The sequence below is a fragment of the Falco peregrinus genome, chromosome 11, assembly GCF_023634155.1.
Source record: "Falco peregrinus isolate bFalPer1 chromosome 11, bFalPer1.pri, whole genome shotgun sequence".
In the NCBI taxonomy this organism is placed as follows: Eukaryota; Metazoa; Chordata; class Aves; order Falconiformes; family Falconidae; genus Falco; species Falco peregrinus.
Genome location: NC_073731.1, coordinates 32457753 through 32483891, shown reverse-complemented (window position 1 = coordinate 32483891; position 26139 = coordinate 32457753). Strand labels below are relative to the sequence as shown.

The 26139-nt window shown below is 40.6% G+C and overlaps 1 protein-coding gene across 5 annotated transcripts; it reads right to left on the bottom strand.

The window, feature by feature from the left end:
• Positions 1-33: 33 nt before the first annotated feature.
• DZANK1 (double zinc ribbon and ankyrin repeat domains 1) lies at positions 34-25996 on the bottom strand. Of its 5 annotated transcripts, none has more exons than XM_027781244.2 (21): positions 25418-25995; positions 24593-24717; positions 23792-23945; positions 22296-22413; positions 21819-21915; positions 20938-21062; positions 20282-20367; positions 19480-19597; positions 18423-18536; positions 16502-16594; positions 14429-14551; positions 12008-12172; positions 11148-11376; positions 7665-7768; positions 5455-5529; positions 4430-4526; positions 3128-3216; positions 1836-1916; positions 1121-1248; positions 587-661; positions 34-330 (listed from the first exon to the last, which is right to left on the bottom strand). In XM_027781244.2, the coding sequence occupies exons 2-21, from the start codon at positions 24699-24701 to the stop codon at positions 165-167; spliced, it is 2346 nt and encodes a 781-aa protein (XP_027637045.2). In that variant the 5' UTR covers positions 24702-24717; positions 25418-25995; the 3' UTR covers positions 34-164. The 5 variants fall into 5 exon arrangements, 4 of the variants coding, with proteins under 4 accessions (XP_027637045.2, XP_055671982.1, XP_027637046.2 ...); XM_027781245.2 differs by having other exon boundaries at positions 183-330; positions 1149-1248; XM_055816007.1 differs by lacking the exon at positions 16502-16594.
• Positions 25997-26139: the final 143 nt, after the last annotated feature.

Here is a 26139-nt window from a genome sequence, read left to right as displayed (position 1 = left end):
AACTGCTGGGAAGGAATGGGGGAATTTTGTACAAAATATTTTGGGGCCCAAGTTGATCGTACAGGGTTGTGAAGTCTGCAGACAGAACTGGGTGTGTGTGCTTAGGTGCTCCTAAACCCAAAGATCCCCCAGCTTCGTCTTGCAGGGGGGAAAGGCAGTTGCAATCACACATTGATGAGACCAATGTTCCTGGGTTTCGTAAGTTTGTCCAACGGTCCCTGTCCAAGCTTACTTGCGAACAATGAAATAACTTCATTATTTCCAGCTGTAACAGCCAAATCGTATGCTGATTGCCCTTTTGCATTCTTCTTTTTTATACTTGCATTGCAGCTGGAAATAAAGAACAGATTGTTTTAAGCTACTTAAATTCATTCCAAGTTACTGGGATTAGTGAAGTGGCTCGTAGGTAAATGTTGGTACAGAGTAACTTCAAAATTTCTGGATGCCTCTTCTGGCAGAGACACAACTGTGAGGTAAGACCGCTGAGCCCTGGGCAGACTCTGGCCCTTCAGTATTGCCAGCTAGGTCTGTGCAAGCAGGCCATGGGCGCCTGCTGCTGAGTTAGCGGCCCAGCTACAGTACTCACCGTAACAGGACTCTGATGCACTCCTCTCCCTCCGATCCAAGCAGAACTGCCTCGTGGAGAGCAGTGGTGTTGTGCCTGCACAGGAGGAATGAGTGAAGTACTTACTACCTAAGGAAACTGTCCTGGTACATGGAGAAGCGGTCTAGCAAATTAAACTGAGGAAAATGAAGAGGAGAATACAGAATACACTAGGAATCACAGTGTTGTTTGGGTTTTTTTTTGGGGGGGGGGGGTAGGCTTGAGTGTGGTTTATCGTATTAAGCTGAAGTGGATGAAGGAAGGAGTTGAATACAACAGCAGCTTTCTCAACAGAAATTATGATAAATCTTCAAAGCTGGCAACCGAAAGAAGGACCATGAACACTATTTGCTCAGTTGCATTTTTTGCATTTTTTAAATTTGACTTTGAAAGTTGCTCCTAGACTATAGATTTGTGGAGGAGGGGTGGGAGGTTAATCCTCAGTAAAATTGGAGCGTGAATGCTTTTTTGATAAAACTTCAAAAGACTTGAGGCAGAGAATCGGTGCTCACTTACGGTCCTGACTGCTGGTCAATGTCAGCACCTTTTTGCACGAGAAGGGAGATTGCTTCCACATGCTTGTTAAGGACAGCAACTGTGAGAGCAGGTCGGTCCTCAGCGCTGATACAGTTTGGGTCAGCTCCCTAGAAAGCACAGGAGAGGGAAGGTGAGCTGTTGAAAGCCATACAGATTCTTCAGCTTCCACTTGCTTTAATATTATGCCAATTTAAGTTGGCAAATGGACTTTATGCTCAAGACAGAAATGTTCAATTTGTGTGGTACTGTTTCTTCATGTTTCTTCTGAATACGTTATCTCCTAGCTCAAAGCCAGAGGAAGTGTATACAGCCAGGGCTGTCAAACTAGATCCCACAGTCAGGATGCACCTTACCATGCAGCAAAAAGGTAGAGGTTATGCTTGCTTTTGCTATACAGAGGACTTGACTCTAAACTATAAAATTAATACATTTTTTTTCTGCATGGCCTTGACAAACCCAGAGGAGAATGCCTCACGCGCCCACCAAACAGAAATTTGGGGAGAACATATACAAATGTAAACTAGGATATTTCTTCTGTAAAATGCTCTTTCAACCTGAAGACAGTCAGTTGTATTGCAGACATTGCCTCTTAAGCATAAAGTTGAAGTCGCATAGCAGGCTCATATTTATACAGTAAATGGTCAAAGAGTTAGAAAGGTCGAAGAGTTAGAAGAAAGAACTTCAGTTAACTTACCTCACTGAGCAATTGTTCTACCAAGGTGATTCTTCCTTTCCCATGTGGACCCAGTTCATCCAGTAGTTGTCCAGATTCTGGCTGTGGAAACCGAAAACATTTCCAGTACCATTTCACATAGTGAAAACAGAAGTAGGTGGGCCATATTGCCCTTGAGTACTGGTGGAAAACGCACACAGTGGCGTGAATGCAGTGTAGCTGAGCCTCAGTGTTACTAATCCATAACCCTTTGGGAATGAGCAAGTGTTGGCTAACCCAGGCTAATACCTCACTCTTGAGGTCTTGATTCAGCAAACATATCTGCAAATTATTAGCTTTACATCAATGCAGCTTTCCAGGGTTGTACAAAGATCTGCTCACCACAGTAAAATTCAACATGGGCACAAGTTCTTTGCTATTGGATTAAAGTTTGAAGCTTCCAGAACTTGTAGAAGTATTTTATTTTAAAAATTAGTATGTTTTGACTCACAGAAATTAGTTTACTAAATCTTGAAACAATAAACAAGCAAAAACCTAAAACCTTTTCCTTTTATTTCTTCCACCTACTTCCTCTCCCCTTCTGAAAGCCCAATCACTTCACCAAGTGTTTTTATGTCTGGACTCATATCACAAAGGTCTGTATTTTCTTCCACCTGTTGAGTTGGCTAAGTGATCCAAGTTTAGGTTAATGTACATTTCCCTTTTGAAATTTTCTATGCCATTACTGACAATCCATTCAGTATGCAGTGCTTCCAGGATATTTGGTCTCTAGTAGAAGTAAATCCTTGTTTTCTGCATTAAACTAGCCCTCAGTTCTGCTGACATCTCAGCTTGATGGGAAAATTCAGTTGATTTAAAAGTTTGTTGCATCGATCATCTTCTTCCGTCTAGTTCACAGTCTGTGCCAACAGTAGCTCTAGCACAGCCAAGGGTATGTCCTATGGAGTCAACCTAAGTAGCAAGGTCAAGGGAGGACAGTAATACCTCCATCTGATGTTGCTTCTGAGAAAAAATTATAACAAAATCAGTTTACAACATTCTTGAGGCCTAATGCTGTGTCAGTAAAGCAGAATAGGTCCAAAAATAAGAACAACAATCTAATTAAGCTCTTAGTAGGAACATGGTTTAATTATTTCCAGTTCTGCAATAAATGCCAGTTACCAATGTTCAGGTTTTATATTAAGTTGGACTTTTGACCCCTTCCCCCACCCCCAGTCACTATTAAAAACTTTCTGTTTTTACCCTTGGATGCCCTCCTTCCTGTTAGTGCTGTTCTATAGGTAGTTTTTCCTGTACTGGCAAAAGATACATACGGAGAGTTTATCTTCTTTTTCTGTAAGTGTTCTTGACTTTGTTCTCTTTATTTTGCCTCTCAAATGGAAAAGATTATAATCATCTTTGCCTACCAGAAAGGGAAACAAGTGTTAATTCAAAGCAAAGTCATATCCTAACAAGAACTTGGGGGAGAGATCTGGAAATAATTTATCCACAAATATATTATTTTGTGTTGAAATCAAAGCAATATTTATCAGTTTTCTACAAGAGAAAGTGATGAAACATTTGTTGCAGATCAGACTGGTTTTAACAAAAGGTTACACTCAGGCAGTCTTAGAAATTTGCTATTTTGAAATGAAGATTCAATGAAATGTGGAGTTTGGGGTGTTTGAGTCTTTTTGTTAATTAGCTGCAGCTATTCAACAGGCTTGACTCAGATTAATGAATTCTTTTGACCAAAAACCTTAAAATTTTCAATGCTGTTTGAACCCCAAATACCTAAGAACAAGACTAGAGGACCTTGAGTAGAAAAGTACATCCATTATTTTTAAGAGACATCATCTACCAATGTGCAGAAGGGTTGATAAGGAAATTACACAGCACATGGGGACCTTTAAAAGCTGGTGCTACTGGAGTGCCTGGAATCCCAATCCCATTATTGACACTTCAAAAAACCAGCTGCTGGTGCTGTGGCTACCTCTTGAAAGTCTCAGACTGGAAACACAAAGTGGATGAAACTTATATGTGAATTGAAGTATGTCAAATTACACTACAGGAATTTCTGAATTCTAGTGCTGACTTTACAACTAGTTGATTTAATGAAAACCTGAATCCAACAGGAGATGTCTAAAATGCTGAGCTAAAATTACTGAGACCAGTGGGAGAGACAAGCTAAGCATCCCTGAAAACTAGGTCTAGAATTAATGTATTTCATAGTTTCTTATCTTTGTCAAATGTGCCAAAGCTGAAGTCCCTGGCAGAACTCAAAAGTGCAGATAATACTGATGTTTAATGGCTCCTATTGTAAAAGAATATGAAGAGCATTTAACATTTTATTGCTATAATACAAACACTGCTATGAGCTGTGGCTGCAGTTTACTGGCCTCTTCAGCTGTCCTCTAGGGATGAAGCATTCCCAGGAGTTTTTCTCAGAGTTGGTACACTGCTTAAATCTCAACTCAGTCACATTTTGAGACTTAAAGATAACTTAAGTAGGTGCAGAATGTGCTGATATATTAGTTTGTCTGTCTTGGTAGCACCTTCCAAGTGCTGCTTCTGTATTCTTGACTACTATATTTATGGTCCATTGTAAAGACGGGGTGTTGGGGGGGAAATCTCACCAAAACTAGTCTGGCTGCCATCCTGTCCATCTCTGACTTCTTTTACAGTATTCAGGTAATGATCGCTGAACTTCACTGGTTTATTATTATGAATATCCTGTAGAATCATCAAATGCAGGTAGTTAACAAGATTATCATGTAATGCTGTTACAGTCTTAGTAGCATAAAATGGTGTTGCATATGAAAAAATATGTAGGCTTTTAATATCACTGTCAAATTAGCATAAGTCAAATTATTATGTGTAATTGAACTCCAGTTTAAGGCAAAATAATGTAGCATCTTTTTCTAAACCTTGTGTTAGGTATTTGTTTTGATTTAAAAAAGAAAAAAAGTGACACAAATTCACTTAATGAAATTATGATTCTCATCCAAATGGAAGTGTTTCTACCACTTGAGAGATCTGATTAACTCCTCACTTGTGAAATGATGTGATATACCTTTTCAGGCACCACATGGCAAGGTAAGCTTGTTAAGATTCTACACAAGAGATAGTTTGAATTTTGGATCTATGAAATGGTAGATTTTCATCTTTGAAAAGCTGGAAATGGATATGTGGGTGGGTTTTGGAACATGGTCATTCTGAAAGTAGGGATTGTAAGTGTTTGAATATGGTTAACACGAGCTCTGGCAAATGTTATCTCCAAACTATTGAAAATGCCTAAGCTTGTTTCTTAAGAGCACAATTTGCAGAGTGAAGAAAAGGAGGATCTAAGATTGAGAGCTAAGGTGTGCTAGAATCATCAAACAACATATAACAATAATGTTAATATTAGCAGCAAACTAATGAAATGCAAGATGATAGCAACATAACCATGAAGTCTGGCTTAATCAGATAAAGATACCTGTTCAGCCAGCTTCAACAGAAAAAGAAAGATTCCTTTCTCTGAAGTGATGAGTTAACACCCTCTGAACAAAATAGTTTCTTGTTTAGACTTGAATTTAAAATATATCAGCTTTACACTGACTGGTCTAGCAACAGCTTTGTACTAGCTGCCTAAACAATGGGCCCCATCCTCCGAACTGACCTTGTTTACAGCAAGAGCGTAATTCAGTGTAATAGTGACCTCATAGTCGTCCTCACAGATGGTAGCAGAATTAATCTAGAGGGAAAGAGCAGCTGTTAGTATCTCTTACAAAAAGTACACAGAAATAGTTTTAGGAATAAGTCTTGCTGATGAGGTTTATTATGGAGCCCATACAGAAAATCACACGTGGCATTTGCCTACTTGTGGTATTGTTCCAGCACTTCCCACCTAACTAAGAAACAGGCAGGTGGTATTTTGAGTAACTGGAAATATAAGAACGACTGAAATGCCAGACGAATCCAAAAGATGTAATAATGCTACGTTTCATGAAAGTTCAGTCATTCTCCACCCAGATTTCACAGCTGCATGAAAGGCTGTGTTGTTCTTAGGACTCCCTGCTGCAGGAGGACCGGTTGCTGCTTTAGTTGTACCAGTCTGTAGGAGCACAGTCTGTAGTAAAATGTGGGCAATTTTCTGTATCAATTAATTGAGGCAGTACTTTTGGCAAGGAGACTAAGTTATACAAAAATGAGTGCACAGGGGATTACAAAGAAGTGGAATTAAGCTGACAAGGTTATATTGCAGCAGGTTGAGAATTTTGAGATAAGGTTGACTATATTTCTAATCCACGTGAAAACTGAAAAAGCAGCATTAAACCCAGAAAGTTTGCAACTCCTTTGAATCACTTCTGTTACTTTTGGGGGCAGTGGTTTCAAGACAATAGGATGACAAAAGGCCAAGAAGCAGCAGGAATAGCCTTCTCTAGGCAACTGAATATTTTTCAGGCATATCCTTTTGAACTCTCTAGCAAGGGAAGTAAGTTACCTCAGCTCCACCAAGCAGATATCTTTTATATTTACACTTGTACTACATATACTTACTATACTACTATACTTACATTTATACTTGTACTACAGCTTCTGAACTTATGGGTAGACCAAATAGGTCTCAGTGGGTATAGAATTCAGATGGAAAGTATCTGTTGGAGTGTCATACCTCCCACAAGTGTAATCTGCCAAACAACAATTACCCTTCTGACCCATAGTGTTCATGAATTTTTCTGTAGCTGTTTCTATGTGCTAAAACTGTTGGGTTTTTTCACTGGTGTGTCAGATCAGTCAAGACAGGCTAAGAAATAGTGAGCCTGAACTGTATCAAGTGTGTCTTCAGTCAGACACTGGGAAACAGCTTCCCAAGTAGTTAGGCCAGTTCAAGGAGTTCCCAGCCCTGCTTCTGCCTGCATCCAGCTGTGCACTGCCAGTCTACTTTTGCACTAGCACTGATGCCCTTTTTCCCCCTCCAGACCTATTTTTAGCTTGGCTCCACAGGACGTCGCCACAAGCAGTTGCGCTGGCAGCACCTAGGAAGCAGCGTGAGGGGATGCAACCCCTTAACCCAGCAGGGCTGCCAAAGAAAGCAATACAGTACTGCAGCTCAACAGCAAGGATAATTGAGTGCAGAAATGGACTGCCTGGGGCAATTGTGAAATCTCCATTGTTGGTGAGTTTGAAAAGCTTCAAGACAAACATCTGTCAGACACAGTTTAGGCAGAGTTGATCCTCCCTCAGGACAGGGACCAAATGATCTCTCAGTCATACCAGCCCTATCGTCTAGGACTGTTTGGGAAGAATCTCTGGTTCCCACCTTCTTGCTATCACCCCTTTAATCATTTCAGTGCAGTTTGGTGACATCCTGAAGACTACATCTCCAGTAAGAAGAGCAATACCCTGTTTCTGAAAAACTGGTATAGTTTATACTAGAAGCGGACTATATAGCCAAAGAGAATTGCTGCTATCTGCTGGTATAATCCAGCCCGGAGCAGAGGCAAGCGTATCAGCTAAATCCCGTTTCTAGCAAGGCTTATTTAACTGACCAACTACATAGATGTCAGTAATCTCTTCTTTTTCTTGTTAGCCTGCTGTGGGATATTAGAAAAGCAGCTGAGGAAGGGCTTTCTTGCTTCTGTCACTTCTCTTATAGCTGTGAGGTGAGAGAAGAACAGAAACTGCCATAGGAAAGAAAGCAGAAAAGAAATCTTCAATAAAAGATTGAGTAAAGCATGGAACAGCAAAACAAGACAAATTACATACACAAACAGGTCAAGGTCTAAAGAAAAGGGAGACATCTATTTTTCCAGTGTCTATCTAGCAGCCACAATAATCTTTTCATAACATTCCATAGGAAGATACTGCTCACAAGCTCCTTCCTACCTTTCCCATTCGAGGTTCGCCAACCAGTGCTCTGAATTCAAGGTTGTTCTGAGCATAGCTTCTAAGGTGAGCACAGACATGATCCAGCTGTTTTCTCCAGTAGCCTGATAAGAGAGAGTTAAGCAGGAGAAAAATCTCTAAAACAGTGCTTAACATTTCTTCCAGTCATGATTGATAATTTAAAAGATAGCATATTTTCACTGAGACAGAAAAAAAAAATTCTTTAGAAAATTCATCTGATCAAGAAAATGAGAAGCAAGTTATACTCTATAAAAAGGTGATATAGTGTCTTATCCATAGGTCAAATTCATTCTTAGGGCACCTCTGTTCACAACAAAACCGTCTCCGAATTGTCCTTGAGAATCAAAACTGCCTCCATGTGAAGAAGAATCTCACAATGTTCCAGATCATAATAATAAGAAAAAAAAAAAAAGTACAATATTAAAACTAAGCAATTGTGCATTATTGAACTGATTTTTATTTGATTTGAAATCACTGACAGGTAACAATAAGCCAAATCTGAAAACTGCAGACACAGTAATAGCATTCTGGTCTGTGTAAATTGTTCCTCAAATATATGCTTTTCAATTATATACAGCAGAGCATATTAAAAGCATAAGCATTCCTGCTCTTTTGCTTGTCAGGATCTCTGTGAGAGTCAGCATCCCTTTATGCTGGTACAGGGTGTGAAACACGAGGGGCTGAATGCACCTGGGTTAGAAACTCATCTTAAGCCATTTAGACTTTTTGCAGCTCCTGTCCAAGTATTTACGAAGCAACATTCTGTTTTCATCAGAGAAAGAAACAAAAAGATTTGTTCTCATTCTTAAGTGATCGTTATCAGGATCTGGCCAATTTTGGTTTTGAGCATAGTTATGGAAAGTACCGAGTATGAATTAGTTTGTTTTAAATAAATTGTGTAGGCTTGGTAACTTCGTTTAACTTACACAATGAATTTACTCTGACCTTATCCTTCCCTTCATGTTAAGTGAAGCTCAAAAGAGTGAGAAGAAGCCAAGTCAGAAGAAAAGCGCTGCTCTGACTTTTACAAGAGAAGGCAAGTGCACAAGGATTTTTGTGCTTGGAGGACTCTTCCAAGATCAAACTGGTAGAAATTATGACAAAGTAAACCAGCAAATCTTATTTGTTAAGCAGCTTAAAAGGAATGTAAAAATAAATATATAACAATATAAATTGTTCCCTACCATGGTCTCACATGCAAAAACGAATACAAGTTGAAAACAGTAAAAAATCCAAGCTAGACTACTACTTGGTGAGTGATCCCCCCAGAGAAGTCAGTATTATTTGCAATAAACTGGTTCATAACTAGCCTAAATCCCAAGATTTTATATAAAAAAAAATAATCCAGATTGCCAGGAACATATTCTTGCATGTTTGATGTTTTATTATATCTAAAAGGATTTTTGGCAGCACTTATGGAATACTTGAATTCATGCTGTCAGTAGTTGACTACACCTCTATCACACTGATTTACTGGTTTTTACAGTAGAAAATGGGAGGCTTCTTTGTAAAGTTTACCTGGTAAATGACTTGACTCCTGTTCAAAACAGACTAAGAGTAGAACAAAAGAAGAAATACAGTATACATTGGAGGATTAGTGTTTTGGTACTAGTGTTATTTTCCCCTGTCCTAACTGGTTGTTTTTTTTTTTAATCTTCACAAAAGAATAGAAGGTTAGTTAATGGCTGATATGGTCAAGAAATAATTTTTTAAAAAACACCTTTATGTAACCACTTTTATTTAAAAACTTTAATATCAAATGTCTGATACTATTTGAATTGAAGAAATAATGGACATATTTGGTATATATAGACAAGATTTTCTTGAGTGATAGTGTATAGTCTTGTTGATACATGTAGTTTCATACAGCTCAGCATCAAGGAAAGGGAACAGCATGAAAGAGCTGCCTGTAACAGACATTTATTGATTTATAGAATGAAATATGTTCCTCAGTCCTTGGCAGAGTCTAATGGAGAATACATTACACAATGCAACTTCAACAAAGTTATCTCTGCTAAATGGATAAAAATTAACATAGTTCAAAAGCAGCCCAGAATTTCCTCCCAGCCTTTCCCAGTGAAAGGAGTTCTCACTCACAAGTCAAGAGCTGTATTTCTGATAGGGAAAGATGAACGTTTGGTGTTGCTTTTTTTTTTTTCCTCAGCACTATTATGAGCCAATCCTTTATTACCTCTGATTAAATTAAGGTCCCTGACATGTTGAGTCAAGTGTTGTATTTCCTACAGTGATGTCTAAGAGAACACGCCACATTTCAGGGCAAGGGAGTAGTGAAACAGATTTCCCTAGTGATAATTTTAAAAATAAGAATGCATCATGTGGATATTTATATACCGAGTCAAACCAGGAATTTCTAACATTCATTAGCAACATTAGAAACTATTGTTTCTACCCAATAGATAAATTATTCTGATAATGGCCTGAGGGGTTGACCCTCTAGTTGTAGAAAAGAGCTAGAGATGGGAAAGCGGATCAAAAAAAGTAACTGCTCCTCCAAGCCATTTGATGCCGTAGTGATCTAAAATTAACTTACTCTCCGGACTGCACAGCTGAACTTCCCTGTGACATCAAAGACAATTTGCCAATTGGGCCACTTATTAGGTCCCTAATTAATACTGATGGACTGCCTTCGAGAGTTTGGGATCCAGAAAGCTGAAGCTGATGTTTTCCCTTGATAGTAAAACTAAAACCTCTAAAAAATTGCAAACTTTTTAATGACAGCAAACAGTCAAGTGTTCCACAAAGAGCTAACTAATCAAACCAGGGACTATGAAACAAAGTCATCTGCAGTACTGACAGTAGTTTGCGCGTGGACAGTCTCTGCAGAGAGTGATGTAGATGTACTGATACCTTTGAGAGGCTGGAAGATGGGGCTGACAAGCTCTCAAGGTTTCTACTAACCCTATTTCTTGTAATCCTGTAAAGAATCCCTTTCTTTAGTTTCTTTTGCTTCTGAAACTTCTATAATTTATTCCATAACAGCACACCAAACAAGTTCCTCACATAGACAAGCCTCATTGTATGTTTTAAGAGCCCTGTGTCTCAGTTTTAACAATACCCGCAGCAGGTGCTATCGCAGATTTCCCTGAACATCACATGGCCAGCGGTGGGGAGGGCGCTGGGGGTGTGTGTGCTTCTTCAGTGGTTTCCAATTCCCCTGATCTTGTAGGATCTGAGGAAATCAATCTCCTAGCAAATTAGTAAGGCTGTACAGGGGTCAGTAACCAAAATTTTGATATTGCCGATAGCCTTTCTTTTAGCTGTTGATGGAGATCACTGATTGAATTCTAAGGCATTTACAAGCCACTGGTGGGAAGACAGACTTGTAAAGATGTAAATCAGTCTCCTACTGATGGCACATTCCACAGACTATAATCTTTTCACGACAAAGCAAGGTTGTACATTGCAGCTTTGTTTAGAAAACATAAAATCAAAACTCCTAACCTTTTCCAGGACTAATGGCTGTCAGGAGAGGCTTATGATCACTCATCTTTTCCAGCTTTTCTTTTTCTGAAATCAGCTCGAGCTCCTTCTTTTCCAACAGTTTGCTAGATGGGTAAAAAAGTCCAATGGTTTGGGTTCCTTTGTCTTCTCTTTCTTTTAGTTCTGCTCTTGATTTGGGCAAGGAAAAAAAAAGAGGCTTCCAGGCAACTTGAGCTTGAAATTGTTTAGCCTGTGGAGGGAAAGGAAAAGTGTAAGTGATATAATCAGATATGATTAAATGGCTTACAAGCAGAAATTAACTAGAACACTATACAAGACTGTAAAGGAGTGAAAAAGCTAGCAGGAAGAATCATTAGCAATTCTGGATTTTAATTGCCAGTCTGTAACAATGATGCAACTTATCACAAATATTCAAGCAAAAGCAAAGCTCTTCATGGTTGCCAGCAGTATGACATATATGCTTTTGCAAGACAAAAGCTGGCCGTGATAAACATTACAGTCTTTCTTAAAACAAGAATTTTAAAAACACTACATGAACAAATACCTTGTATCAGCAGGACACAAATAATTCACATGCAACAAGATAAAAGGACTTAAAGAGCTAAGCCTTTTGAAAAGCTGATTGCTTCTCACTTTGCTATTTAGAGTAAGGCTGGATTAAGGCCTTTGGCTAAGGCCACCTTCAGCAGAAAGCAGTTCTCAGAATAAACATCTCCTCGGTTTTGCCCTCAGCATGCTCACAGACCACAACGTTATCTCTAAGAGGAAATGAATGGAGTTGTGCCGCTCTATACCTGCAGTGGACTAGGTTTTTAGCTGTTTCAATATTTTTGTAATACTTTGTAATACATGTGTTTTACCTTAGAAAAACCCGGTGTGTCCCCAGCATCCACGAGACTGCCTCTCTGAGAACCTGCCCTTGATGGGGGCTCTATGTAAATGCCACAGGACCCACAGAAGCGAGCATATGGATGGTTGCTTGTACCACACTTGAAACAAGTAAAGTAGGACGGAGGAGGTCCAGGCTGGAAAGTTCAGTACAGAAAACATATGAGGCATAGGTTCAGGAATGATAAAAGCAGTGGCATGAATTAAAAAAAGGAAGTAAACTAGTGCTACCTAAAGCTACTAGATTAGAAATACTAACCAGGATATCAGATTGTTAACACACTGGCAGTTGCAAGACAGTAAATCTTCAGACATCTCAGCACTTTTTCAGTGAAGGCAAACACTTTTCAGACAGATCTAGCTTTATGGTATGTTATTTTTTTAATGTATACTTTCAGAAACACTTATTTTCTTTGGCAAAGCCCTGTAATTACTAGTCTGGTGCTCTGACACTGAGTATTGACTGCAGTTCTTTCCAGTTTAATTCTAACAGCACCCCCACCCCCGCAAGTCCCCTGGTACAGTACAGCACCAATAATTAAGTATGCATATAGGGGACTGTTTCAAATTTTATGTGAGCTCAGCTCACAGAAAAAAACCAAACAAAACCAATTCTCCTTGAGTGTGATCTTAGATTGAAAAACTATACCTATAAAAATATATGTCAGGGAAAATTGTTTACCCTGACTGTACCACTCAAAAGCTCTACTGAGCAGCAGTGAAGTACTTGTCTTTACTGAAATTATTGAGGCCTTCAGCCAAAAAAAATTGCATGCATCATCTCATCTCTGGTAATTGTCTGTATAGGTGATCATAGCCCAGAGCAGATATGGGAAAACTTGCATTAGATAAGCCTATACTTTAACCTTTGATGGATATGTTACTTTGGCAGAGTATACGGCTATTGCATCTCATCTGATGCTTATTGACCCATGGTAATTTGTTTAAATCTCTAAACCCTTAAGTCACTGACCGATGTGGGATCAGGATGTCATCTAAGCCTTTCATTTTTCTTTACATAATCCTACGTGCTCTAAGCAAGTATTTTGATAATAATCATAGCTCATAGAATTGTTTAGGTCGGAAAAGACCTTTAAGATCATCGAGTCCAACCCTTAACCCAGCACTGCCAAGCCCAGCACTAAGCCATGTCCCTGAGCACCACATCTACACGTCTTTTAAATCCCCCCAGGGATGGTGACTCAACCACCTCCCTGGGCAGCCTGTTCCAGGGTTTGACAATCCTTTCAGTGAAGAATTTTTAACTAACATCCAATCTAAACCTCCCTTGGCACAGCTTGAGACCATTTCCTCTTGTCCTGTTGCTTGTTATTTGGGAGGGGAGACCGATCCCCCCCTGCCCACAGCCCCTGTCAGGCAGTTGCAGAGAGGGATCAGGTCCCCCCTGAGCCCCCCCACTCTCCAGGCTGACCCCTCCAGCGCCCTCAGCCGCTCCTCATAGTGCTTGTTCTCTAGAACCTTCACCAGCTCTGCTGCCTTTCTCTGGACACGCTCCAGCCCCTCCGTGTCCCTCTCGAGCTGAGGGGCCCAGAACTGAACCCAGGATCCGAGGTGCAGCATCACCGGTGCCCAGCGCAGGGGGACGGTCACTGCCCCGGCCCTGCTGGCCACACTGTTTCTGACACAAGCCAGGGTGTTGCTGGCCCCCTCGGCCACCCGGGCACACGGGGGGCTCATGCCCAGCCGGCCCAGCCAGCCCCCCCGGCCCCTTCCCCCGGGCAGCTCCCCAGCCCCCTGCCCCCCGCCCGCAGCTCCTGGGGCTGGTGTGACCCACGGGCAGGGCCCGGCTCCGAGCTGGGGCGACCCTCACACCAGTGGCCTCGGCCCCTGGGCCCAGCCCCCCCTGCAGAGCCCCCTGCCCCCCGGCAGGGCAGCACTGTCCCCAGCCTGGTGCCACCTGCCACTGACTGAGGGAGCGCTCCATCCCCTCGCCCCGAGCATCGACACCGACATTAACCAGGGCTCGCCCCAGCACGGAGCCCGGGGGACACCACCTGTGACTGGTTGCAAACTGGAGTTAAATCCATTTCCCACCACCCTTTGGGCCTGGCCACCCAGCCAGCTTTTTACCCAGCAAAGAGTGTGCCCATCCCAGCCATGAGCAGCCGGTTTCCCCAGGAGATGCTCTGGGAGATGGTGTCCAAGGCTTTACTGAAGTCTAAGTAGACACCATCCACAGCCTTTCCCACATCCACTAGGTGGGTCATCTTGTCATAGAAGATCAGGTTCTTCAAGCAGGACCTGCCTTTCCTAAACCCATATAACATGCTGTGTACTAACTGAGAAGAGTTTTGCAAAGAGAAGTTTGAAATTGCTGCAGGTCACAGATGAGTAAAACCAGATTTGTCAACACAAACAGCAAAAGCACGTGCCTTGGCTCCACACCAGTCACAGAAACGGGCATCACATCGGTTAATGCGGCTGCATTTTGAGCACGAAACTGTCTTCCTTTGCTGGCTGTGGTAAGGTGGAGGAGTGTCTCCTGCAAACCTGGGCTAATAAAATAAAACAAGCATTAGGGAGAAAATACTTTTTATGAGGAAAAGTTCACAAACCAAATAAAGGGAAAGAGGAAAGCAAGCCACATGGACAACATAAAGTCATATTCAGCCTAAAAGAATTACTTTAACTTAGAATAAGCAACAGACTGACTTGGATCGAACCTGTAATTTTTTTCATTACAAAACCACAGTAAAATGTGTCATTAATTAATTTTAAAATATTTTTACCAGAACTAGAGGAACAAAAAATTTATTCCCTTATCAATGGTGTCCTTTTACACTGCGTATTAATTAACATGGCCCATATATAAATACACTTCAAGCTAAGGGGGAGGTTTCTCTGCTGATAAACTTATATTTTCAAATCCAAAGCACAACAGCTATTTTGATTTGTACCTTTCTTTGTAGTAGTATGGCAGGAAGAATGTATTCAGACAACAAATTTTCTTCCAGTTCGGTATTTGCTACAAAAATATTTTTTCCCATTTTTTTACCTCTTACAAGTTATATATTACCTAGCTTTCCTACTAACATTAACTTATATGGGTGTATGCAAAAGAAAACAGATATTTTTTCAGCTGAAACTTCTAGTGGTTGAGTATAGATCCTAGTTAGGACAAATAGGTCTTAAAAATGTTTTGCTATGTTTGGCCTCAGGGCTTATGCAGGAACAGAACCCAAGGAAAATTATTTTGATTACAGACACCACAACAGCACATAAGCAAACACAAAATAGACCTATTTTCATCTGTGGCTGGCACTGCAGCTTGAATGATGCATTTGGGCGTTTGTTTGGAAGACAAAATTACAAAAGCACAAGTCCAAATATGTTCTAAACCAAAATTATTTAATAAGCATCAATAGTAATATCAGCATTATTACTAATTACTAAATATTCAGGAATTACTATTGTCTATCACTAATTAATCACTATTATTAGTAATTTTTCTGTTTACTATTAATAATTCTTACTTTCTAACTTTCTCTGTTAGCTACTACGGGTGTCACCATTCAAGTCATATGCCTAACTACGTATGCGGCTACATACTAATACCTACATTTAGTAAGGCAGCTAAATGTATGATTATCTTAGGTAAGAACAGATTCTTACTGAAATTAACTTTGAAATGACACCTCAGTGTCTATACAAGAGACCTTTGCCTCTAGCTACCAACAGTTTTAGAAGTCAGGATGTTGCCATTATAATCAGATTTTAACTTGCAAATCATTATTATTCTCTCATTTCTGTATTTATCACAACCTGGAGAAGTGAAATACCATCTGGTTTTCATACAAGACTTTTCAGAAGTGAAAGGAAAATTCTTCTAAGGAACTAAATGAGCAAGCTAAATGGGGAGTTGAAACAGACAGCAATTTTAGGGGGAACATTTATTGTTGCTTTTCTCATCCCTGGGCAGAGCCACAGCCAAATACAAGTATAGCAGCTGTATGCACATAGGGGAAGCAGCAAATGGAGATAAGAAAAATAAGGTAAAAATAAAGTCTTTTTTAACCTTATTTTTCTTATCTCCATTTGCTTATGATATTTTCTTCTCTCCACTATTACTAAATAATTGAATCAACGAGAATGATCTTCCTGATGTATATACTCAAGTTTTCTGTTGCAATAGGAAACAATCTGAACACAAACAAGACTCCCTTGGAGTCAAGCCTACCCGCTTTCTAAGAGCCTTCTGAGTTTTCATAATGGCATTTGCAATCCTGACTTCCATAGGAGAAGCTTGAAGGTATACAAAACATTTATTTTTAGCTAGACTTTTGTGATGGCAAATCTGTGGGAGTACTGGGCTTGAATATGGCACGAGGGAGGGAATCTCAGCTTTTGCAGCATAGGGACACAGGGATATGACTTGTTTCCCAGAGAAAAAGAATGTTATGCTTTGATTTGATTAACCCTAGTGTGATTGAAGCAAGAAGCCTTACCGTCTGTATTTCAGGCAGTTTGCTTTCACAAGTCACACAGTATTTATGGTGAAGAGGATTTCCTGTGCCACACACCTGACAAATTACTTTGCCCTTTTAAACAGAGAAAGAATATATTTCACATAGTATTTGAAAACTGTGAACTTGATCTTACAAAATGCTGTGCTTATTCAGCCCTGCAGACAGAAGAGATCCTTCAAGTTTGTGCTGTGGGCTCCAGACTTTAGTTAGGCCATATTGCCTATGTATCTTGGTGACAATTTTTGTTATATTATGGTACAGTTCCCTCAGGAACTCCAGCATCAATACCTCCAGTATATATTGTTGTCAGGTTCCTCAATCACTGCACTCACACTAAACAGATAGCCCAGTATCTGCAAGGATAATAATGATAATAATAAACCGTGAGGGTGCCCTAAAAGTCCTTAACACAGTCACCACTAACAAGCAAGTTTCCACCAGAGCTAAGAAAAATGAGTCTAATATTTTGATTCTTGCCACCAAATAGTTCAGGTCTGCCTTTGCACCTACATCAGGGCTGCCATAAAACACTAAATCTGCACCAATGTCTATAATCTGCTTCGACACCAAGCTGGTAACTGTCTCAGATTATGCATCTCCGTTGTTACCTGATAGTCTTCAGCCAGAAATTTCCATTCAGCATCCATCTCTTTCCGAAACTGTTCCCTTGCAATTATCACAGCATCACAGAATGACTGAGGTTGGAAGGGCCCTCTGGAGGTCACCTGGTCCAGCCCTTCTGCTCAAGCAGAGTCACTTTGAGCAGGTTGCCCAGGACCATGTCAAGATGCTTTTGAATATCTCTAAGGATGGAGAATCTACAACCCCTCTGGGCAACCTGTGCAGGTGCTCCGTCACCCTCACAGTACAAAAATGTTTCCTGATGTTCAGATGGAACCTCCCGTGTTTCAGTTTGTGCCGGTTGCCTCTGGTCCTGTCACTGGGCACCACCAAAAGAGCCTGGCTCTGTCTTCTTTGCACCCTCCCTTCAGGTATTTATATACGTTGATGAGATCATCTCTGAATGTTCTTTTCTGTATGCTAAACAGTCCCAGCTCTCTCAGTCTTTCCTCCAGATGTTTAACGTTCCCTATTATCCTCATCACCCAAGATCCTCTGCTTGTCAGCCCTGTCCATCACTCCCTCACAGGGCTGCTCTTAACCCTTCCTCCCCTGTCATTTCTACTTCAAAGCCCTCCTTACTAGCCCAGCGCTCCTGTGAGGTGGATCCCATCTCACCTAAGGAAATGTTGAACCTCTAACAGGGTCCCACCATCACAGAAACCAAAACCTTGCTGCAGACACCAGCTCTGCAACCAATAGTGGATGTGCAGCATCAGTCCTCACCTCCTCACACCCTTTCCCCTGACTGGGAGGATCAAGGAGGGCCCTTACTCCCTGGGTAGGGAGTATTTTGTAGGGCAAATGTTGTCTAGTTAAGACCACCAGCACTTTTGGATCACTGACTAAGACTGTGCCGTAACGTTTTGGGCACACACCCACTGCCCCAGTCCTGCCAGCTCATCTGTGCAAAGCACATACAATCAAGTGAGGAAAGCAGAGTGATGAAGAAGTATTTCATAGACTTCAAATGTTTAGTAATATTAAGGCCATAAATCACAAAATCATAGAGTATCTCTCTACTGAACACAAGTGCATGCATTCCTGTCATTTATACTGCTACATCATGTGCTTTTCAGCAGACCTTTCTGAGCTTATGAGGTTTACCTTTAATGATTATTTCTAGTCAAGGTGTTTTTAAATCCTACTAACTCTTAAAGCTGTCATAATGTAATTATACAAACCCAAGTTGGATCAAAGTATTTGCAATGAACTCATCTGTTAGAAAAATGCATGCCAGGAGGTAAATCGCTATTTTGTCATGTTTATTCTCAATTACCTTTATGCAGATGTTGGTTTGGGGCTGCAGCTGTGGAGCTATTGGTGCCTCACATACAATGCAAGTGGGTGTATTCATCGGCACAAGATGTCTGCATTCAAGACATGGGGCCATCTGAATAAAAAAACCCATGACAGCATGTTAAGGGCCATAATGAGATCCTTAAGGTTATCATCAGATTCTCAGTATTTTCCTGGTTGGATTCTACATCAGCGGCAAAGCCACTGGAAACACAGCAACTGACAGCAACAGATACTGATACTGATCCTTAAAGGTCAAAGGCTATTGAGAAAATATGAAGACAACTGGGAAGAGAATGCTTTACTGACTACTAAAAATATGCCAGAAAGTTACCAAGTTAACTTTCAGTAAGATTAATACGCTACTATAAAATGCGTGCAGGTAGTTGAAATCCTCATAACTATGAACCTAATCTAAAAAGGTGGTGAATATTCTCAGTCACCACTTGAAACTACAGCATTGCCCCAGACAAGACATCTTTTTAATGACAGAGGAAAAAAATGCACCATTGACTTGTTAGATCAGGTAGAAAAGACAGTTAACAGGCATCACTGTAAAAATTTGGTGCTCTTACATATGCCCACACATGCCACCGTTTAAGGTTTCAAGCATACTAGATGGATCTTCTACAGCTATGCCACAAGCACTAGTTACTAACTAACTAACTGCACTAGTTAGCTCTGGAATAAGATGCATATACAGGTGCTGAAGATGCAGTGGGTGTTGTTGCAGGATGAGGAGGAACCCAAATTTGGTAATGCTTCCTGACACAGGCAAATAAAACACAATTTACTTTTTCATTGTTATCCTTATATATGGTAAGCAACTGAAGCAATCTATGGTTAATTTTGCCCATCATTTAAGAATTACATCAGATCCACTGCTAAAGCTACTGAACAAAATAAAACAACCAGAACAGAACTTCCCAAATGAAAGAGTGATTAAATAATGGTTTTGCCAGCATAGAATGTGTAATTTGCTGAAGAAGTTGTTTTCTCCAAAGATAATTTGTTGATTGGTAAGAGGTTTTGCTGACCTGTGCTCCTTCAGGGGGTGGGAAGCGATGTACTGGCACAGGTGGGACAGGAGATCCACATTCCTGACAGAAGTGAGCCAAGGGGTCAGACAGGCGAGGTGCAGAACAGTGTGCGCATCTGAAAATAACAGCTAGCTGGCTGAGCTTGTTTTGGTATTGCACTGCTACATAATAATGAATAACCTGGAACTCGATGAGACAGGACTTAGGCCACTGATTTCTCAGTTGTGGTTTCCAAGCTGTGGTGGTCCACATCCGCAGCCCTAGCATCCATGATATGAGGTTCTGAATTCTAAACAGCTCTGCAATGCAGAAAGCTCTCTGGCTGCTACAGAGTTTCATACTTTCTTCCTCACTGTGTGAGGTAAAATCTTCTGACACACAATCTGTGTCAGGCCTCACTGCTGCACCATGGGGAGCCACTGATGTAGAACACATAAGCCTTTCAATACTGATAAGCAGCAAGGTTCTGTGAGACTACTCCAGTGAACAGTTTTCACCTACTGCAGTGAGAGGTGTACTCCAATTTGAAAAGACAGCTTTTCCTCTGCTCCTACAGGTATTAGGAATTTTTTTTAAGGATGGTAAGATAGTTGATAACTGTGTACAGTGAAATACAAATAAAACTATAAATAACAGAAAGAATTTTCAAAGACCTACCTAGATCATATTCTCCAGTTATGAGCCAGTGTCTGTCTTCACTTTCCTCATTTTTATAGTCCCACAACATTATCAACTTAGTTGCAAAAGGCAATTGCTCAGTTACTTTCCAAGGACAAATATGTTAAAAGAAGTCGCTTACTTGAGAAAATCTGTTTCCCTCTGGATCCTTGATGCCTGTGTGCTTGCTAAGCTTTTCCGGCTAGTCACTGCAGAAGAACTAGCAAACTGAAATAAAGGTAATTCTTTAGCCTTAGAAAGTGAGTATTTGCAAAATGCATTTATATATATGCTACTCTTATGATTAGCAAAATCAGCTGAAGATGGTATTTGAGACAAACTGCACTGAAATGCATTGTTTTAAGGAATATTTACTACACTTGATTCCCCCACTAGCTGCATCAAGGACCCACAGCTTCTTCCAACAATGTCTCGCTATTTACTTCCAAGACAGCATTACTGAATTATTAAGTTTTAAATATCAACTTGCCAACATACAGCAATAAATATTTGCTAATTGCAGATTCAGTAATGTATTAAAAGAAAATTAGTAGGAATGCAGGCATTGTTAATTTGCATTTCCTGGTTTTGTTGTTACTGATAACTATGCACTGCTTTGGGCATTCCTATTCTAGTCTGTCATTACCAGTAGATTTAAGTTAACTGTATAATACAGCCAAAGGCACTGATTTCTGAAAGATTATATAAGAATGATCATAAATCTTCACCTTTTTATTTTTTTAGAGCTCAGTTGTGATGACAGCCTTTTACAGTGTTCTTCAACACCCCTTTGCTTACCTGTAACGACTCTGTTGGTAGTGCTGAGATGGATTCCTCTCCGTACTCTGTTGTTTCCAAATGACTGTCAAGGAGCTGTTGTTCTTGCAGGGACCTGTGAGCAGCCTTTCTTTCTGTTTCCCAGTCTGAAATTACAATCCTGTTATTCCACTGTCATTCACTCCATGCAGTTAATGTATATCTTAACGTGAATATTACACAGTCTCGCTTTAAATTCCAATAGCTAAGTGTATTTAAACATGTGTTTGACATCCATATTTTGGGTTCAAATAAACTGCGTGGAATTACAGGAAATTACACTAGAAGAAACATCACTCCTCTCTGAAAGCACTTACTTTTGTATTTTTCTCTATTTGTGGTTTTCTTCCATCCTGCTCAACAACCCCCAGCTCCTAAGACTAAATTAATGTCTAAACATTAATACAATTCCCTCTTCTTAAAACAGTCCCATTGCCGTTACCATGGAATAACAGGCTTTATCTATAGAGAAAATCTGGGTCAAGCTTTCATTTGTGCTTTGTGTATTTATTTTGGAATCTTACTGCACAAAAACATCAGTAAAGCACTCCATAAAGGACTTGCAATCCATCAGTTTAAAAGCATTTTCTGGCACAAAGGGAAATACAGACTGGGCCTTGTTATGTTGCTGAGAAATTAATGACATTTTAATATGTTTAAAGGGGTAATGTGAAATGTATGGAAAGTAATTTTTGTTCTCTATTTGCCATGTTGAGCAATCGAATTTGGAATTACCAGAGGATTTTCTGTCTTCTAAGGTGGTTTAAAAATTACCCACATTTTATCAGTCATACAAGAAGAAAACTTTACAGTATTTTCAGCTAAGACAGAACTCTATTTCAGTTTTATGAAGTAAAGTATACCTTGAAAATCTTGGGGTGCTTCACTCCAGGCAGGCTTGATTTCCACATGCACTCCATTCTTCTTTGGTTTTGTGGTAAACATTCCAGCTTCCCTCTCCTAAAAAGTAATTCTATTTGTATTCCAAATGAAATTCTTGATTTTGCTCTAATCCTCTCTTGCTATGGTTATTTGTTAAGATTTTTAAAGTACATGTTTAAGGTATTTATCTTCGATGCAAGCATTTGAGTATCTTAAATTATAAATGTATTTCTAAAATGTTTGTCCTGAATTGGTCATAGAAGACCAGCGGAAACAAGAAATAAAAATTGTGTCCCCTTGAAATTTTAATATTACAAAAAGGACCAAGGCAGCAAATATGGGCAAACAGAGAAAATAAAATATCTTAGAAGTATAGGCAGTCCAAGTTTATTCTCTAAGTAATATCATGCATAGAACATTTCATATTCACACAAGAGGTTACAAGTGTTAAAACTTACCTTTGTGGCGCTATCTTTTAGGAAATTCTTGTCATTGTCTTCAACAGAGTAATGGATGTTTGGTTGCTTGTACTCTACCAGAAACACCTTTGTTACAACTGTACTTTCCCTGCAGTCCCTGAAAATCAACGTTCACAAAGCTATACATGTGCCACAAACCCATGTGCAGCAACAAGTAAATCACTAATGGACATGGCTCTTTTGCTGGAACATCTCTTCCAAGCTTGCAAGTCATTATTACAGTTGATAAGTATAATCCTGGGCAGCACTCTCAGGAACTACTGCTTTGGTTTGGTTTGGTTTGTTTTTTTCAAGTTTAAAATATGCATGATAAGAAGTTACCAATAAAATAATGAGATACTTTGATCCCTCAACAACTTTTACATGTAAAACTCTTAATACTCCCGTGTCTGCTTTCTGGAGTAACTAGTGTTTGCCAGCGTTGCAGAAAATAGAGGAAAGCGGGACTTTTCTTCCATTCATAATACCATATTCCTTTTCCTAGTCAAACAGTGGTTAGCATGCTGTTTATTTGACAAAAAAACCTGTCTCTACTCTTTATTAAAATACAGCAGTAACATTGAATTTGCTGTAAATGTCCAAACTATGCACTTGGGATTTATTGTCATTCTAGAGCATCTATTTAGCACACCTGAAAACATCTTAATAAAAAAACGTACTGGAAACAACTGTTAATCTAGGTAGCGGTATCAGAAAACATATATAGGCCCAGGTTTTGCATGTCCCTGCACAGGGAATATAATGGTGTTACATTCCAGAGTGGGCACAAGCAAAGGCTACCTGTAGGTACTAATAGCAGGGAACAGCAAGCCCAAATCCCCAGCTGGAGTGGAAGTTTCTGCTCCCTTGGAAATAAAAAACAATGCAACAGGGTACAGACAGAGAGTTTATGTGTCCTCTCTCTGTCTCTAAGCATGAAGTTAGTTTGGAGAAAGTCAGTTGTTGTGCAGCAAAATCCAGTTTTCTTTCTGTGTATTGTATTTTTACTTTACTCTTGCTCATACAACATTGTACTTAAGCTGTGAGATTTAGCATTTTGTGCTAGAAACTAAGCAAATTCCTGGGAAGACCTGCTTCTGTAAATCTGCTGAATTTATTGCAGTGGGATGACCCCAGAAAACAACATACCAGTTCCTCTGGCACTTCTGATGATAACGCTCAAAAGGACGAGCTCTAAGTATAATGTATTTTACTAGTTTCTCACCCACAGCCTCTGCAGATCATTGGCCTACATCCACAGCCCAGGAAATAAACATCTGGGAGCTAATCCAACCTCACAAACACTTAATGGATAAAAAGTGCTAGGAGAAAGTGAAGCCAATGCAACCCATGAAGATCACTTGATTGCAACCTGGCAGGGGCAAGGGGTGTCTCTCATTTGTGAGGTATGGAGTGCTTTAAACAACAGGGCTCCAAGCCATCACAGGGATATCTGTGCCTTGCCAAAATACAACTGAAATAAACAGGATCCTTACTTTGTAACTGCCAGTGCCTTGACCATTACTTTCCCAACCGGTAACGTGATAGGACCCTTATATTTAAAAGTGTTATGCTCTCCATAGCCAGGTTTCCTAATGAGCTCTGGTTTACTTCCATCTAAAGTGTAATAAATAGAGACCTCAGGTGTATCTGAAAGACACAGAGGAAATAATTAGGCAAACTGTATTCAACCTGTGAAAAACAAGCTCTGCACCTCAAAGTACTCACTACTGTGCTTGATTCTTCTCACATAAACAAAACAAAGCAGTTCCATAAATGACTGTTTGGGGCCAAAACTGTTTCTTCCATGAAAAATTAATTACCAACAAATTCAATTTCATTATAAGCAATATTCCTCTTCGTAAAGTAGCTGTGAAATATTTTTGTAGGAAAACACTGAAATAGGTTGTGCATTCTAATGACAGAAAAGGTATTTTCTCCCACAGTGAAAGGTGACATTTCAAAACTTGCAAGGCAAACCTTTGGGGTGAGCCCGGCACATGATACTTGCAAGCATTGTTTTTGCAGTCAAAGCAAAATGCAACAGCTTAAGAGCTTGATCTTGGAAGCAATTCAGACTACTAATTGCAGACATATAAGTCAATAATATTTTTTGAATGCATAAAATTAAGTGCAAGTATATTTGGTATATCAAAACACGTTAGTTGTATAAATTTCTTAATGAAATTTGCACTCATGAAAATCCTAATTAAAAGCAAACAAAGGTATAGAGGCTAAAAGTTTCAGAGAAATGCGTAAGAAAAGGTTTTACATAGAGTCAAAGCTCTTATTCATACCTGATTTTATTTCTACAGGAGTATTTGTGTCTATTTCATGTTTAGACTTCCCTGGAAGAGGGATTCGAAGTGGTATGACCTGAGGAACTGAGACAGAGCCAGCTGTCATTTTTCTCCGCAGTGATCTTTAAAAAAGAAAAACAAAAAGGCAGCCAATAACTTTTCTAAACAGAAGAATGCATCAAGATATTATTTTTTTTAATGTGATCCCTTGTCTTCGTTTCTCTTAAAAGAGAGAACACCAGTTTCTTTAAACTATTAGTTCTCAATATTTGCACAATTTTCACACTGAAAAGGAGGAGGATCCCAACAACCACCACACTTCTGACTTATCCTCCTGTTTCAGAACTGTGGACAAAGCTCGAGATGAGCACTGCCGCTTTCATTTCAGTTTGGCCTTCCTTGCTCAAGTCTGGTTTCCATGTGCTCAAGTGGAACAGCTTTAGCAACACACGTCAGTGATAGAAGGCAGGAGTGAGTAACAGTGAAGCATCTCTGCTCTCATCACGGCAGGCGTGGAACCAGCCTCTTGTTTCACTGTGGCCAGCTGAACATGTACAAGCTGTCCTGAAAAGGGCTGAAGCAAGACAGCTATTGCTTAAGCTTATCTCTGCTATCAGATGTGTTAAGAATGTACCTTACAGGTGCCAAACATGATTTCTCAGAATTTACGTAGTCATCATCATGTCACACAATTCAAGAATGAAAAACTGCGTTTGGGTGCAATAACATTTTATAATACAAAACTGTACCCCAGATCTTGGGAATTGATACTCAGGGCCAGGAACCATGTCTAGACTAGAAGCATTTGGTTTTGTAACCAACCCTTCAATCCTCCAGAAGCGTCTCTGAGGCTGCTCGTCAAGGCAGACAGTAATGAATCAGCACAGGAGGTGTGCGTTAGTCCATGCTCTCGCTGGGGCTGTGCTGAGGTAAGCCACGCTGCTGCCTGCAGCTGCCCATCTCCTTGCCTGGGCCGCACGAAGCAGCGGTTGAGTGGCACAGGAGACGCAACGACGGTGGATCACATCTTCACCTGACGCGATGAAGCAGAGAGTACTTTTCCTCAGGGATCCGCCCGTTCTTGGCACACCTGGATCAAAATCACAGTGCCCTGTTTCAGCCCTCTGGAGCCCGGTACTGGCGGCACATGTGTGCCAGTGGGCTCCATCCCTGCCTGGCTGGCCCCTGCCCCACCGCCCTGCCCGCCCGCACCGCCCCCTCAGCACCCCGCCAGCACCCGCTCCCACAGCCCTGCTTGCACACTTGATCCCTGCTGCTGAGGCTCTTGCCGATCCCACTCGATCCCTGCTGCTGAGGCCCTTGCCCATCCCACTCGATCCCTGCTGCTGAGGCCTTTGCCCACCCCACTCGATCCCACCCCACTCGATCCCTGCTATAGAGTCCACCCCGCTCGATCCCAGGACCCCCCACCTCGATCCCAGCCGCCCCCCTGGATCCCCTCTCGGTCCAACGCCCCCCGCCCCCCGTTACCACAGACGCCGCGCGCCCGGCCGCGCCCCCCCCCTCCCCCGGCCCCCGCAGCG